Here is a 13,867-nt window from a genome sequence, read left to right on the forward strand (position 1 = left end):
AGACTGCATACAAAAGAACCTAATACCTACTGTAAAATTTGACAGAGGATCATTTATACTTTGGGTTGATTTGTGATGGTATTATGAATACCATCCTCTAGATATATATTCCTCTAGTCTATCCACCTATACAGCTGTCTCAGTGAAGATGCACTCTACGCTATGCCCCTATGTGCTACATATCCCCATCACCTAACACCTAACACAAACTGGGAGCCATCTGGCCTACAACTGACTTTTACACCTGACAAGAGACACCATCTGAGCACCCAGCCTGTGAACCAGTATAAACTGAAATGAATGATCCATGCATTGAGAACCTTCATGTGGTAGTGCCACAAACTGAGAGCATGATCCAAACAGACGGTTAAGGAGTAACCCCATAAGTATTACCAGAGGGTGAGGACCACCCCTTGATATCCAGACATTGCTTTTGATGAAGACCTAATTACTTGCACAGACAGTTTATTGCTTACAGCGTCATACAGTCATCCCTGTTCACCACCTGGAACAGAACGACCCTTGGCCCTTTGTCAAATGCATGAGGTATACTAAAAAAACAGAGAGAAGTGAATCACTGGTGCTCCGTTTTAAGTACGAAAGACAATTTGAGTGAGAAGGCAGACCTGAACTGCAGATGTCTTAGCAATTTGGGGATACACCTGCCCATATATATAGAAAATAATCAGCCCCCTTTAAAATAATAAATGGGGTTTAAGTCTGGGCTCTGACTAGGCCATCCAACGATATTCAATTTTTTTCTCCTTCTTCTCATGTTGGAAAGTAAAGGGCAGAGGGCAGCAGATTTTTCTCAAGACTTTGACAGTATTTTGCCCCATCCATTTTCCAAGTGCTCCAATCCCCTATAACAGGATATTACCACCTCCAGGCTTTACTGTAGGAATGGTGTTATTTGGATGATGAGCTGTATTGGATTTCTGCCAGACATATCTTTGGTGTTGTAGCCAATTAATTCAATTTTAGTCTTATCTGACCACCTGCATTTTTGTAAAGCTCAGCACATGACTGCATGTGTCCTTTCTTGCAACCCTTTCTTGATATTTTTGTCACATGTCACAATGACCACTCTTTGTCATTAAGTCCTGCAACTGCTTCAGAGTTGCTGTAGGCCTCTGCAGCCTCTCTGACCAGTCTCCTCCAGGCAGTGATAAAGGCTTTGACATTTCTTTGCATCCAACTCCTGACTTGTGCCTGTCCACAACTTCATCCTTGAGATGTTTTGACAGCACCTTGCCACCCATAATTAAATGTTTGCTTAAGTTGCACAACCAGGCAGTGAAACGCTCCAGGTCATATGGCTTTGTGCACCATGGAGACGGTGATTAGCTTCATACAATTGAGTTTACATTATAGGAGGGATGATTCTTTTTTCCCTGAGTAAATACAGCTGCATAAAATAAATATTGCGTTTGTCTTCATTTTAACAAAATACCCAATATATACATATACAGTATATATGCCTCCAGATATGAGTGCTTGTGTCATTTACATGCTTTTTATATTGTGGTCAGTCACAACTGAGTTTTATTCACCCTAAATAAGCAGTGGCATATGGATTTGGGAGTCAAAGCATCATATCAATTAGACACTGAAAGTAGCATTTCAAAATATCTAAACAGGTAGAGAAAGCTGTTTTTCCTTGGACTGTGATAAGGTTATAAGGCATCCTGGGAATTGCCCTAGGATTTAGGTCTAAGTAAAAATGAGTCAAACTTACCTGATCCATGAGTATGTCTATTTTAAGCAATTTAAAGGCATATACTTTTTGAGACGGCACTCACCTTGTGAAAGTCAACACATTAATAGACTGCACCTTCTGCTTTGGGCACAGTCACAAAGGGGCTGTTCAAGTCCAACTCCGGAACACATATTAAACCAATTTCTCTGGTTTCTTACTATAGTCCAGCTGGCTCTTGGGCAGCCGAATGTGGGCTACCACCTTGGCTTTTCTGTTCAGTAGAGCCACATCCTAAGGCTATTCCCTTAAACATATCAATGCTTTGACATATTCCTGTGGTGTCATTCTGGACAGAAAGAGGTAGCTCCTTGGCAGAGGCATGAAGGAGAATAGGTTTCCTAAAAATAAACATAGAGGCAGATAGGCACAGGAATAGGTTTATGGTTTTATTTTAAACTAATTAGGCAAAGAAACAAAAGGAAGTATGTAATACCAAGCACTCTATACATGGGTGAATGGCAAAACATGGGTGAAAAACTTTTCTATTTTTAACCCTCCAGAACCCAGAAGTCAAACTCACATATACACGTTTTTCAAATCTCTGTCGGACACAATGTGTTCTGGGATGCCAATCTATCTAAAGTGTTGAAATATCAGTTCAGCCGTTACAAATGCTGTGGGTAAAGCTATAACAGGATGTCCGGGATGTAGAACATACCCCCCATTGTAGGCATTTTCAGACATGGGATAGATAATGTTTCAGGCTTTATCAATCATAAAAACATTGCCTTTCTGTTATTTAGACTTACCCTACTTTTATGTAAATGTTCCTCAAGGCTGCATTTAGACATACTCCTGTATGTGCGTTATATCTGTCATTCATCAATATTTCAAGTGGCATATAATAATAGGGTTTATTTCATTGTGTTATAATAATGTCAAGTATGTAATAATAAGGGAGAGACAGTGTGTGTGTGTGTGTGTGTGTGTGTGTGTGTGTGTGTGTGTGTGTGTGTGTGTGTGGTGCCCCTAAAGAGGTAATTCTAATGCCTGCTGTGGTCATAGGCAAACATTTGCAAAGGGCATCTCCAACCAGCCTTTATCACCATGTCTTATAAATAATAAATGAGTTTGTAGCCCTTGGATGCCCCCTACTGGCCTGGGGCACCATGCAGTTTTTTTTACCTTTCCACATGCTCTGTGGTTTTTAAATGCATTTAAACTTATCGTCGACAATATTTATATGTGACATTAACATTAACATCTGCAGCTGTCCTTGAAAGTTTTTTTCCCCCACATTGCTTACAGTGGTTAAGTCCTTAACATTGTGAACAAAACAGGCTTTGTGTTGTGTTATTAAGAATGCACTGGAAAACTATTAAGATGAGCCTTAATTTTTAATAACGCAGAGCTTAAAAACAGCCTGATTTTTTTTCATTCCCTGCACTAAACACATTTTCCACCCCAAGATGATAAAAATCCCACCCAATCTGGCAACACAATATGGCTTGACAAGTCATTTACTGTAGGAGATTGGTTGTCTCACTTTACATTATGTCTACAGTACTTAGTTAGTATGCCATACTCATGTACACCCTAACAGTAAACACTACGTGCAGTTCAGACTTGTTCTGGGTTGAAATTGATCCATAAAGGTCGCTACAGGGGTAGACCTAGTACGATCTCCAAAGTGATTTTTATGAGTTACTGTAAGTGCATTTCAGACCATCATTAACCAACCTCTTTCAGTAAAACTTGTAGAAAGGGGTGCATGCCTAAAAAAGTCTCAAGCATGGCAACCCATCAACTGAAAGGTAATCCCAGGAAAAACAGAACTGCTGTTCATCCTAGGTGATGTATATTTACAGCAGGATATTGTGGAATCCCTGGAATGCTCTCAGACCTTTAGTCACTGCCGTAGATGTCCAAACAGCTGAGACATTAAATTATAACTAAAGACTTACTTCTTTGTGGAGTATTTATATTAGGTCTTTAGTTATTTATTTTATTTTATTTAAATATTGTGTTATATATATATATATATATATATATATATATATATATATATCCTCTCTAACAAAGTCTTTAAATGAAAACCTGCATATTTTATACAGATTCTACTCGATGTATAACAATGTCCTATGACGTTATTATTAAAATAATATTCTATAGTCCTATAACATAGCAGTCACTGACATCACATACATCTAACAATATTACTACTTTATAACCAGTTTACAGAGATTCATTTAATACAAAAACTTGTCAATCATTTTGCATTATGAAGGTTCTGAGCCTTTTATCATGTTTGTTTTCTTGATATGTGTTGACCCTTATTCTGTTTCTCCTTCCTGTCTATTTGATAACTGTCTCTCTTTGATTGCTTTGATCTGTTGAATGTTCCTTTGACCTTTGCCTGCATTTGTGATATCTAGATAGTGATTTCAGATATATCTGCCTAATCTTTATTAAATGTCACGCACATGGTTCTTCAAAGGATTTTAAAGATTAAGAGTAAAAAGATCTGTTTTTTTTAAACAACTCAGCGCATTAAGCAGGAACGTAATGATCTTAGAGTGTGTAGGTGATTTGTTAGATAAAATACCAACAAGGGCTGAGGTCCAAAAACAAGTATCTCATGCATTGAAAAACCATGCCCACACCTTACATAGAAAAAGGCAATGATGGCATTTGGGAGAACAGCAGAATATCATATAGTAGTAATTAAAATTGCATGCATACAGTATGTCCAATAAATTTCTATAATTTTTATACTTAAATCAGCTATAACATTCTGACCGCCTGCCTAATATTAATGATGTCCCCTTTTTGCTGCAAAAACATCCCTAAACCATCAAGGCATATAGTCCAAAAGGTATGCCATAGTATCTGGCACCAAGCCATCGGTAGCAAATCCTTTAAATCCTCTAAGTTCCAGAAGTAGGGGTTCCATGTATCAGACTTTTTTCTCCACCACATCCAACAGATCCTTGATTAGATTGAAATACTGAGAATTTGGATGCCAAATCAGCACTTTAAAATTGTTGTTGTATAACTTAAACCATACCTGAACCTTTTTAGTAGTGTAGCAGGCTGCATTATTCTGCTAATAGAGGCCACTGCCATCAGGGAATACCACTTTCATGAGGAGATATTTTGGTCTGCAACAATGTTCAGGTAAGTGGTACTGTACATGTCAAAGTAACATCAATGTGAATAGCAGGACCTAAGGTTTCCCAACATATCATTGCCAGAGCATCATACTGCACCTGCTGGTTTGTATTCTTCCCACAGTGCATTCTGGTGCTGTCTCTTTCCTAGTGATGCACATGTACCCAGTTATCCACATGATGTAAAAAAAAAAAAAAAAAAAAACATGATTCATAAGACCCGGCCACCTTTTTCCAGTGCTTGCTGGTCCAGTTCTGAGCTCACATGCCTATTTTACAACTATGTGCTTGTGGAGGTGGACACAGGTTAGCATGTGTATCCTAATTGATCTGCAGCCATATATCCAACCAATTATAATCCATTGTGTGATCTGACACCAGCATTAACTTTTTTAGCAATTTGAGCTTCCTTCTTAAGACCAATTTTGGTAGCTCCTGACCACTGAAGACTGGGAATGTCCCACAAGGGCTGCAGTTTTGGGGTTGTTCTAGCCATCACAATTTGGTGCCTGTCATAGTTGTTTTCTGCTTCCAACACATCAACTTTAGGGACAGAATGTTCACTTGCTGCTCAATATTTCCCTTTCTTGTGCCATGTGTAACAAGATAATCAATCTTAATTACTTTACCAGTCAGTGGTCATAATAGTATGGCTGATCAGTGTCTATCAGATATTTATTCCACACTACTTATGCAATGCAATAATTATTGCAGTAGTTGTTGTTATTATGCAACAATAGCAATCATGGTGAATGTAAAAGACAACATTGTTTAACAACACTCAAATCTAGAATGCTACAGAGCCATAGCAAAGACCTTAAATATTTCTTTAAGTAGAATTTGTTAGATAACATCCAGGTAAAAGTTAATAAACCCCAACTAATCTATCCTGGACAGTTATTTTATAATTCCTTATTGAACTAATGATAGAGAAGAAAAAATAAATAATCAGCAAACGCTTGGAAAGAGCTGCAAGATGACCTAAAAGCAGCAGGCACAACCCTTAAATATAAAAGTGATAAGTATAATAGTAAAACATAGTGCAGTCAGCTCCATCTCTACACCCCATGCACAGATGTATGTCTCACACATGTATGTCATTTACACAAATCAGGCCGCTTTTAGAACAATATACTCTGATTTGAGCAAACAAAAATGGGTTTTATAATAAATCAACTTGTCATGTTCGTAAAAAAATAAGTACATGATTTCAATAACGCATACACATAGTGAAGTGTAGTGCTGGAAACATAATAATATGGGGCTGTTTTGCTGCAAATTGTACTGGGGCATTAAACACCAGCAAAGAAAATGAGTGAAACAATACACTGGGACATATAATATTAGAGAAGAATTTGACCTCATTGACCCTGAAAATGAATCTTGGGAGAAAATGAACATTCCAAAACATCCATAGTCATCTGCAACCTTGAGACCATTGTAACACTGTGAAATTAAAAATTATCAGGAAAAAAAGACTCAGCAAAACAAAGCTTTAATTTGCTAGAGAACATAAAGATTGGACTTTGAAGCAATGGAAAAAGTTCAGACAGACTCTATTCCAGAATAATGGGACGCATCAGGGTAAGAAGGGAAGCACATGAAGCGATGTCTCTTCGTGCAGTGTTATAATCTGGCGTTGCTTCAGTTGGACAGATTTAGCCTCAGCAATGGTACGTGGCAATAAAATTAAGTCAGCTGGCAACCTGAATGTACTGAATGACCAGATTATCACATCTATTGGGTTTTTCTTCCGTGATTGCACCGGCATATTCCAAGACTCAACGTGTGGTTCTGGGTGCATGAGGAATTATTCTCACACTTAAACTGGCCACCACAGTGTATGCTGCAATCAAAGCAATGCGATGGAATGAAATCATAGAGTGTGTGACTTGGTTTTGGCCGGGTAGTGTGTATGCAAAAGGTTTCTTAAATCCTGTAAAGCATCACGGTTGTGTAACATGTAATGTAAACTTTAGTTGAAAAAAACAAACAAACAAACAAACAAAAAAACATAATGTCCAATCAGCACATGCAGTGATGACGTAAACAATTATGGATTGAATCCTACATTGTATAATGAACGACCAGTGTGATTGGGATGTGGAAGTGTGCATATCAGTGTTTAATGAAATAGTGTGTAATAAGCTGGAACCAGATGGTCAGTAAGCGAGTGTGTGCGTGTGTGTGTGTGTGTGTGCATCTCTGTGCTCCCTGTGTCTTTAAATTCTCGGTGCACGCGCGTTGGACTGGAGCAGAAGATGTACTTCAGTCTGGATGAGAAATTCACCCGGACAGGGAGCCGTGTGGTGTGTGTGTAAGGATCCCACATATGCAAGCATGATGTTAGCACACGGACCAGCAAGTGCGATTAGCGAATCTGCCGCGAAACACCTGGCCAGCTGCTCGTGACGCCAAAGCGAGGCTGCGCGCGCCGGAGGAGGAGATAATCTGCTTTCGATCTCGTGCTGGATGATTAAACGCAGCAGGACGCGAACCGAGACGAATGAAGATTCGGATTAGGAACACGAGCTGAGAGAATACGGCCTAGCGAACGGCATTTCTTCTACGCGGATGTGTGTTTGAACGAGATGAGATGAGGTGAGATGAGATGAAATGAGATGAGATGAGATGTCGTTCCCACGTTGTTCAGCCTGTGAGATCTGAATGCCTTGAGAGAATGATCTGACGTGTTGACTTTTAACCGATCTTGTTGCTGGATGCTGGATTACGGACTCTGGACAGTGCGCATGCGCAGATGGCCAACGCCAGCGATCCCGGGGAAAGCAACAAGCCCTCTCTCCAGGACTATGCCATCACTCCTCCTGCTGTGAAACTGGCCTTCCTCGGCCTCATTGCAGGGGCCAGTTTGTTGGGAAATGTCCTGATCTCCTTTCTGGTGGTTAAGGATCGGTCTCTTCACAAAGCACCCTATTATTTTCTGGTCGATCTGTGCCTGGGCGACCTAGCGCGCTCAGCATCATGCTTCCCGTTCATGATGGCGTCCGTGGCACGTGGCTCGACGTGGCCTTACGGGGCTATGAGCTGCAAAGCCGTGGCTTTTCTGTCCGCTCTGTTCTGCTTCCACGCCGCCTTCATGTTGTTCGGTGTGAGCGTAACACGCTATATGGCTATCGCTCATCACCACTTCTATGCCAAGCGGGTGACATCGTGGACGTGCGCCGCTGTCACCGGGGTTTCCTGGATTCTGGCAGCGGCCATGGCCTTGCCACCTGTGTTTGACATGAACACGTACAGATTCGTGCACGAGGAGGAACAGTGCATGTTTGAGCAACGTCACGCAAGGGTCAACGCCACACTGGGGTTCACACTGATGTTGGCTGTGGTGGTTGGAGCCACGCATGCAGTGTATGTCAAGATGCTGTGCTTTGTGTATGACCACCGCAAGATGAAGCCAGCCCAGTTAATCCCAGCTGTCAGCCACAACTGGACGTTTCATGGACCTGGAGCAACTGGTCAAGCCGCTGCTAACTGGATCGCTGGATTCGGACACGGCCCGACACCTCCCACTCTAGTGGGCATCAGGCAGGTTGCGCACAGCGCCAATAGAAGGCTGCTTGTCCTGGATGAATTCAAGATGGAGAAGCGAATTGGGAAAATGTACTGTATGATAACGCTGGCATTCCTGCTGCTCTGGGCACCGTACAATGTGTTGTCTTATGCACATGTCTTGATGAAGGATAGCGGCTTGCCACGGGGATACGTGAGTGCTGCAGTGTGGCTCACTTTCGCTCAGGCAGCCATCAATCCACTCATTTGCTTTGTTTTCAACAAGGAGCTCAGGACACGATGCCGAGCATGTTTCTCTTCCTGCTTGAGTAGTCCTACACAAACGCCCATGGAGCCATATTGTGTGATCTAAAGCTAGTTCGCAGTCTACGCCTACATTTTTCTTCTATTAAAAGATTCTGAAGGAATGCTGATGAGCCTAATTAAAAAAAAGACTTCACAAGACCAAAAGAGAGCTGTAATGAACCATTTTGACGAAAACAGGTTTTCTGTAATGAGTTGTAAATAATTACAGTGTGTGCCATAATAGGCAAATAATCATTGATCAGGTGGTGTGACGCATTACCACTTTCTGATTACAATACTTTTTTCTTATTATTTTCATTCCAAAGTGTTTTATTTTTCTTATACTGTACCACATCAATTTTCGAATGGTTGTAATTTGCCATTTATGACAACATAATATATGAGGGTGAGTCAAAAATGATCTGCACTTTGGCTGTAAAAATTACAAATACATACTATTTTTTTAATATCTTCTTTCTTTTTAATCTACTTTGCCCATCTGTCAACAACCTTTCATATTCTCTCATTAAAAATGTTTTAGGCTGTGTTGTGAGCCACAAATGCACTGCTGCCTTTATTTCTTTATCAGAAGTGAATCTTCATCCTCGTAGCTCTGCTTTCAGGGGACTGAAGAGGTGAAAGTTCCAATAGAGCAAGATCAGGACCATAGGGAGCAAGCTTTAACACCTCAAGTGAGGGCAGAAGTGTGCGGATGTGCATTGCCATGTAAGATCACAATGCCCTTGTATAGCAGTGCTCTGCTTTTAATCTGAAGTTTAATCTTCAGCTCTTTAATAAGCGTCTTACTGTAACAACCACTGTTGATTGTTGAACCTTTTTTATAATAATGTTCCAATGCTGGCTCTTAAGAAGCCAAGAAAACTGTAAGCATCAATTTTCCAGCTGATGGTTGACTTTCAAACTTTTTCTTGGTTGTTGATTGAGAATGTTTCCATTCCATACTCTCCATTCCAGCCATGTCTCGTCACCAGTAATCATTCTCTTTAAGAAACTTTCACCTTCCTTAAAGTATCAGTTCAAAGGATTTTGACTCACCCTCATATTTTGTTAGGTTTTTATATATATTCGTGTCTAATGCTGCATAACATTCCATAACATTGTTTCCTTATCATCATCTGAGAAACCAGAAAGTGTCCTCTTTCTGGAACATAGCTAAAAACTTGTTTAATTGCACTGAAGCCCAAAACCCCTTTCATAAAATGTGAGCTAAACTTTTTTCTCACAGAAAGCTTCTTTTTTCAATATAATGACATTATTAATCTATTTATTATTGGACTAAAATTATGTGGCGCAGTCACCATACAAGTCTCTGTAAATGAACTGTTACTATAGAAACAAGAGCATATTAGAACGAGCACATTAATTTAAACCTGTCAAAGAAAATTAAGCAAAATCTTCGGAACAATCAGATTCGAGACTTCAGCAGTGCTGTAGAGTATGTAATATAACTTGAAATAATCACATTGACATTACAACATTGATGCCAAAAGGAATAACAATTCTGTTTAAATACCTAGACTTCAGAGTTTCCCTTTAAACTTTCCTGTGGTTTTGATTTAACAGTGGTGTATTGACCAACAGCAGTCTATTATAGCAATGTTTTTTGCAGCTTAGTTTAGATGTGTGACCACTTAACATTCTTAAGACACCATCTTTATTCTTTTTTATTAATGTAGTTTAACTCCCTAATCATTATGATCATAAACCTCGAATTTAATCTAACATCTATGCATAAACGTTAAATACTTTTAATGTCTTTAAGACAACATCTGGCTGGATACTTCAAATAAATATTTTTTTTCTAAAATACAAATTCTTCAAATAAACAGTTTGATCGCAAAAGACGATAAACACCATTTTTGGACAAATTCTTTTTTTGTTTAAAATAAACTTATTTTTTGGGAAAACCGAAATTAACCTTTGAGAGACTTTACAGGATGTTCTTCATGGTAATATTTGCAAAAAAGGGAAATTGATCAGAGATATGATGCTACCACTAATGCAATCGTTTCTGTACAATATACATGAAATACATGCCTTGTATCGAGGAAGCTGTTGTATTTACTACTTCTGGTTACATTCGCTATGTTGTGTTCTCTAATCTTAATTTCTAACTCTAATATAATCTAATGAGATCCCTGACATATATGCAGTCACGCACAAATGATGTTACACGGTGGCCATCTGTAATAGGATAAGGAGTTTCACCATTTTTGCTAATCATTCAAAATTCATACATATATGACCACAATGATTTTGACATACTGTAATATTTTAACCTTTGTGCTTTTTACCACACTTGATGATACAAATGTGGTACAAAATGTTCTCTATCAGTTGACATACTTTTGCTTCTTGAATTGATTTTCTTAAAACTGCCAATATGGAGATTTATCATTTTACTGTTAAACACTTCATATTGTCAATTTAAGTATAGGTATAGGTTAATTATATACAGTATTTATTCATGCATGATATATATATATAAATTATAAGGTTGCATAATAGGATCACTCGAAGGCTGGAAATACGTGAACTCCTTTCACATTTGACTTTCACTGATTACAAATCAACACTAATTGATTAATGATTTCATCCACATGGCTGATTTTTTGACTGTAATTATTTAAATGGATGCGTGTTTAAAGCTACCTAAGCTTCAAACATGCATTACATACACCCTAAGGAATCATTCTATTGTGAATAAGGAATCATTCTGTTGTGTGACTGTACATAGGATTTTTTTATGTCTTAGGGAGACAAACCAAAGAACCCAAAGCGTTCTTGATTAATCATGTTATAAGAGTGTAACAAACACTTTTATATGTTTATCAGAAAAACATATTTTGCTGTATCTGGAAGTTGAGTTATATCACCTGGGCTTCTTCTTCTTCTTTGTTCAGGGGAACGTTTCACTACTCATCCAAGTAGCTTCTTCAATCTAAGGTAAGTTGAAAAGTTCATATTTAAGTCCAAGGTCAGAGGATCCTCCCCTATCTGAAAAAAAGAAGTCCAGTTGACATGACTCAACCTCCTAATAATCTCACCTGAAACTTCTACAGTATATAACCTATTTATACTTATATATAGTTACCAAATATTATATTTGCAAAGACCTTAATTTCTTTTTTTTCTTTTTTTTTTTGGTGTGTCGGACATCTCTGTGTACTTTTTCTGTGTGCATTTCCGGATGTTGACAAAGCAGCATCCTTCTGGTTATTAAAAAATGATCAATATAAGGAAGTGAAGAAACTGTTGATGTTTTTGTTAATGAATAATATGGACTGGTGTTACAGAAACATTTATATTGTCTGGATTGGAAGTCGAATAAAGCTAATTGGCACAACATGTTTGAATATGGCTCATAAACGATTGCTACTACAATTAATTCACTCCTCTACAGGACGCTTTTTATCCCGGGTGGGGTGTTAACTAAATGCAAGGCAGGAACGCTTCCTAGATTGGATGCCAGTCTTTCTCAGAGTGCCATGAACATGCGTTTACATTCTTTTTTTAAGCACTAAAATCTATTTAGATAAGTGCTGTTATTGAGAAACAGATGTTTTGAAGAAAGTCTCCCACTGCTTATAAAATTGATGTATTGTTTAATAAGTGGTTAGATTTTGATTGTGATATCCCGTCAAGCATGTATTCCTTGTTTTTCACCCCCTTTTATCGCATTTTAACTATGCGTAACTTTAAGACTATGCTATTGGAATTTATTTCTGGGCAAATGTGAAAGAGTTGAAAGTGATTGTAAAGAAATTTGCACGTTTCCACTGAAAGAAATGTTACTTATAGCAACTGTGTAGGCTTCAAAGAAAGACATTTTATCCGTCTGTTCATTGCTTGTAGAGTTTTTATTCTCGGCATCATGTCGAAATAGGCGTTTCCACAAAGGCTTCAGTAAAATGAGCCAAATGTACCTTCGAGCTGACACTGAAACTTCACTCTAGCCATTATGCTGCCTGTCATCCTTCTTCCTCAACCCAGCTTTGAAAATGACTGAATCAGAACTGGCATTTCTTCAGGCAATTTTTTTTTATCTCTGTCAAGGTCTGTGGTAGATTAGTACATACAAAAGCATAAAAAAAAGTTGCTATCTGGCCATCCAACATTTTTGAATAATTTACTATCAAGGATAACGTGAGTTGACCAGAAATGTAGTTATCAATACATTGCCACCATCCTATATAAACACACGCACAATGTGTTGGCCAATTCATTTAGAAAAATGATTGCTTATGCTCCTAGAAACACTCTTTTGCAATATGAGTAATGGAATATACCCGTGCTATTAGGGAAGGAAGTATATATACTGATGTGATAACCTGATCATTGAGCACATTCAGTTTTTTCAGCTGACTTTATTTTATTGCCACATAACGTTTCAGAGTCTAGACCTGACCAACCGAAGCAACCCCAGATCATAACACTACCTCCAGAAGCTTGTGCAGTGGCCCCTTTTACATGATGGGTGCATCACTCATCGCATATTCCTTCAGACCGTGACGCCCCCATCACTCCGGTACAGGGTCAATCTGAACTCATCAGACCACATGACATTTTCCATTGCTCATGAAATGACCAATTCACCTTGCAAGCTTTCTGTCTAAGAAAGAAGCTTTTCCTGTACAGTATATCAGTCAGGCTGCCATTGTGCCAGTACAGCTTTACACCATTACTCATTTGTAATGATAAAGATTGCTGTCTTGCTAATAAGCAACTTTACACTGCCCTTTCAGTGATGTATTGATTGGTTTGATTCGATGAGTAACTCTTTACTATTGACAAAATTCTGATTCAATTAGAACTGACTGCCTGTAAGAGAAAATCAACATAGGTTATATTTAGAGCCTTGTATTTATAGCACTAACCATTTTATGACTTTTCTTGTTTACTTCTTTGCAGAATGACATACTCTTCTGACATACAGTAGGCTTATACTGTATATGAATACAAATTCTTGTATTTCTTGTAAAACAGTGATGTAACAAATAATAAACCTAGTTTATTATTTTAATTCATTAAATAACTAATCCTTGTTTTTTTCCTCATTCATAAGACAAACCTCAGTGCAAAGCATGAGCAGGCGAAAACGTCATTTAAAAAAATAACTAAATGATATTAAATACAAGCCAGATAAAAGTATGAGGTAAAT

General features: G+C 38.3%; 1 protein-coding gene across 1 annotated transcript; it reads left to right on the forward strand.

Moving 5' to 3' along the window:
• Positions 1-7,486: 7,486 nt before the first annotated feature.
• Positions 7,487-9,076, forward strand: gpr27 (G protein-coupled receptor 27). Its single transcript, XM_053499305.1, has one exon. It carries the CDS (start codon positions 7,628-7,630, stop codon positions 8,750-8,752), a length of 1,125 nt encoding a protein of 374 aa, XP_053355280.1. The 5' UTR covers positions 7,487-7,627; the 3' UTR covers positions 8,753-9,076.
• The last annotated feature ends 4,791 nt before the right edge of the window (positions 9,077-13,867 follow it).

The sequence above is a fragment of the Clarias gariepinus genome, chromosome 6 (genome assembly GCF_024256425.1).
Source record: "Clarias gariepinus isolate MV-2021 ecotype Netherlands chromosome 6, CGAR_prim_01v2, whole genome shotgun sequence".
NCBI classification, from domain to species: domain Eukaryota; kingdom Metazoa; phylum Chordata; class Actinopteri; order Siluriformes; family Clariidae; genus Clarias; species Clarias gariepinus.

What these genes read in the sequence shown, in the direction of transcription:
- gpr27 (XM_053499305.1), top strand. Translation starts at nt 7,628, where the DNA reads ATGGCCAACGCCAGCGATCCCGGGGAAAGCAACAAGCCCTCTCTCCAG.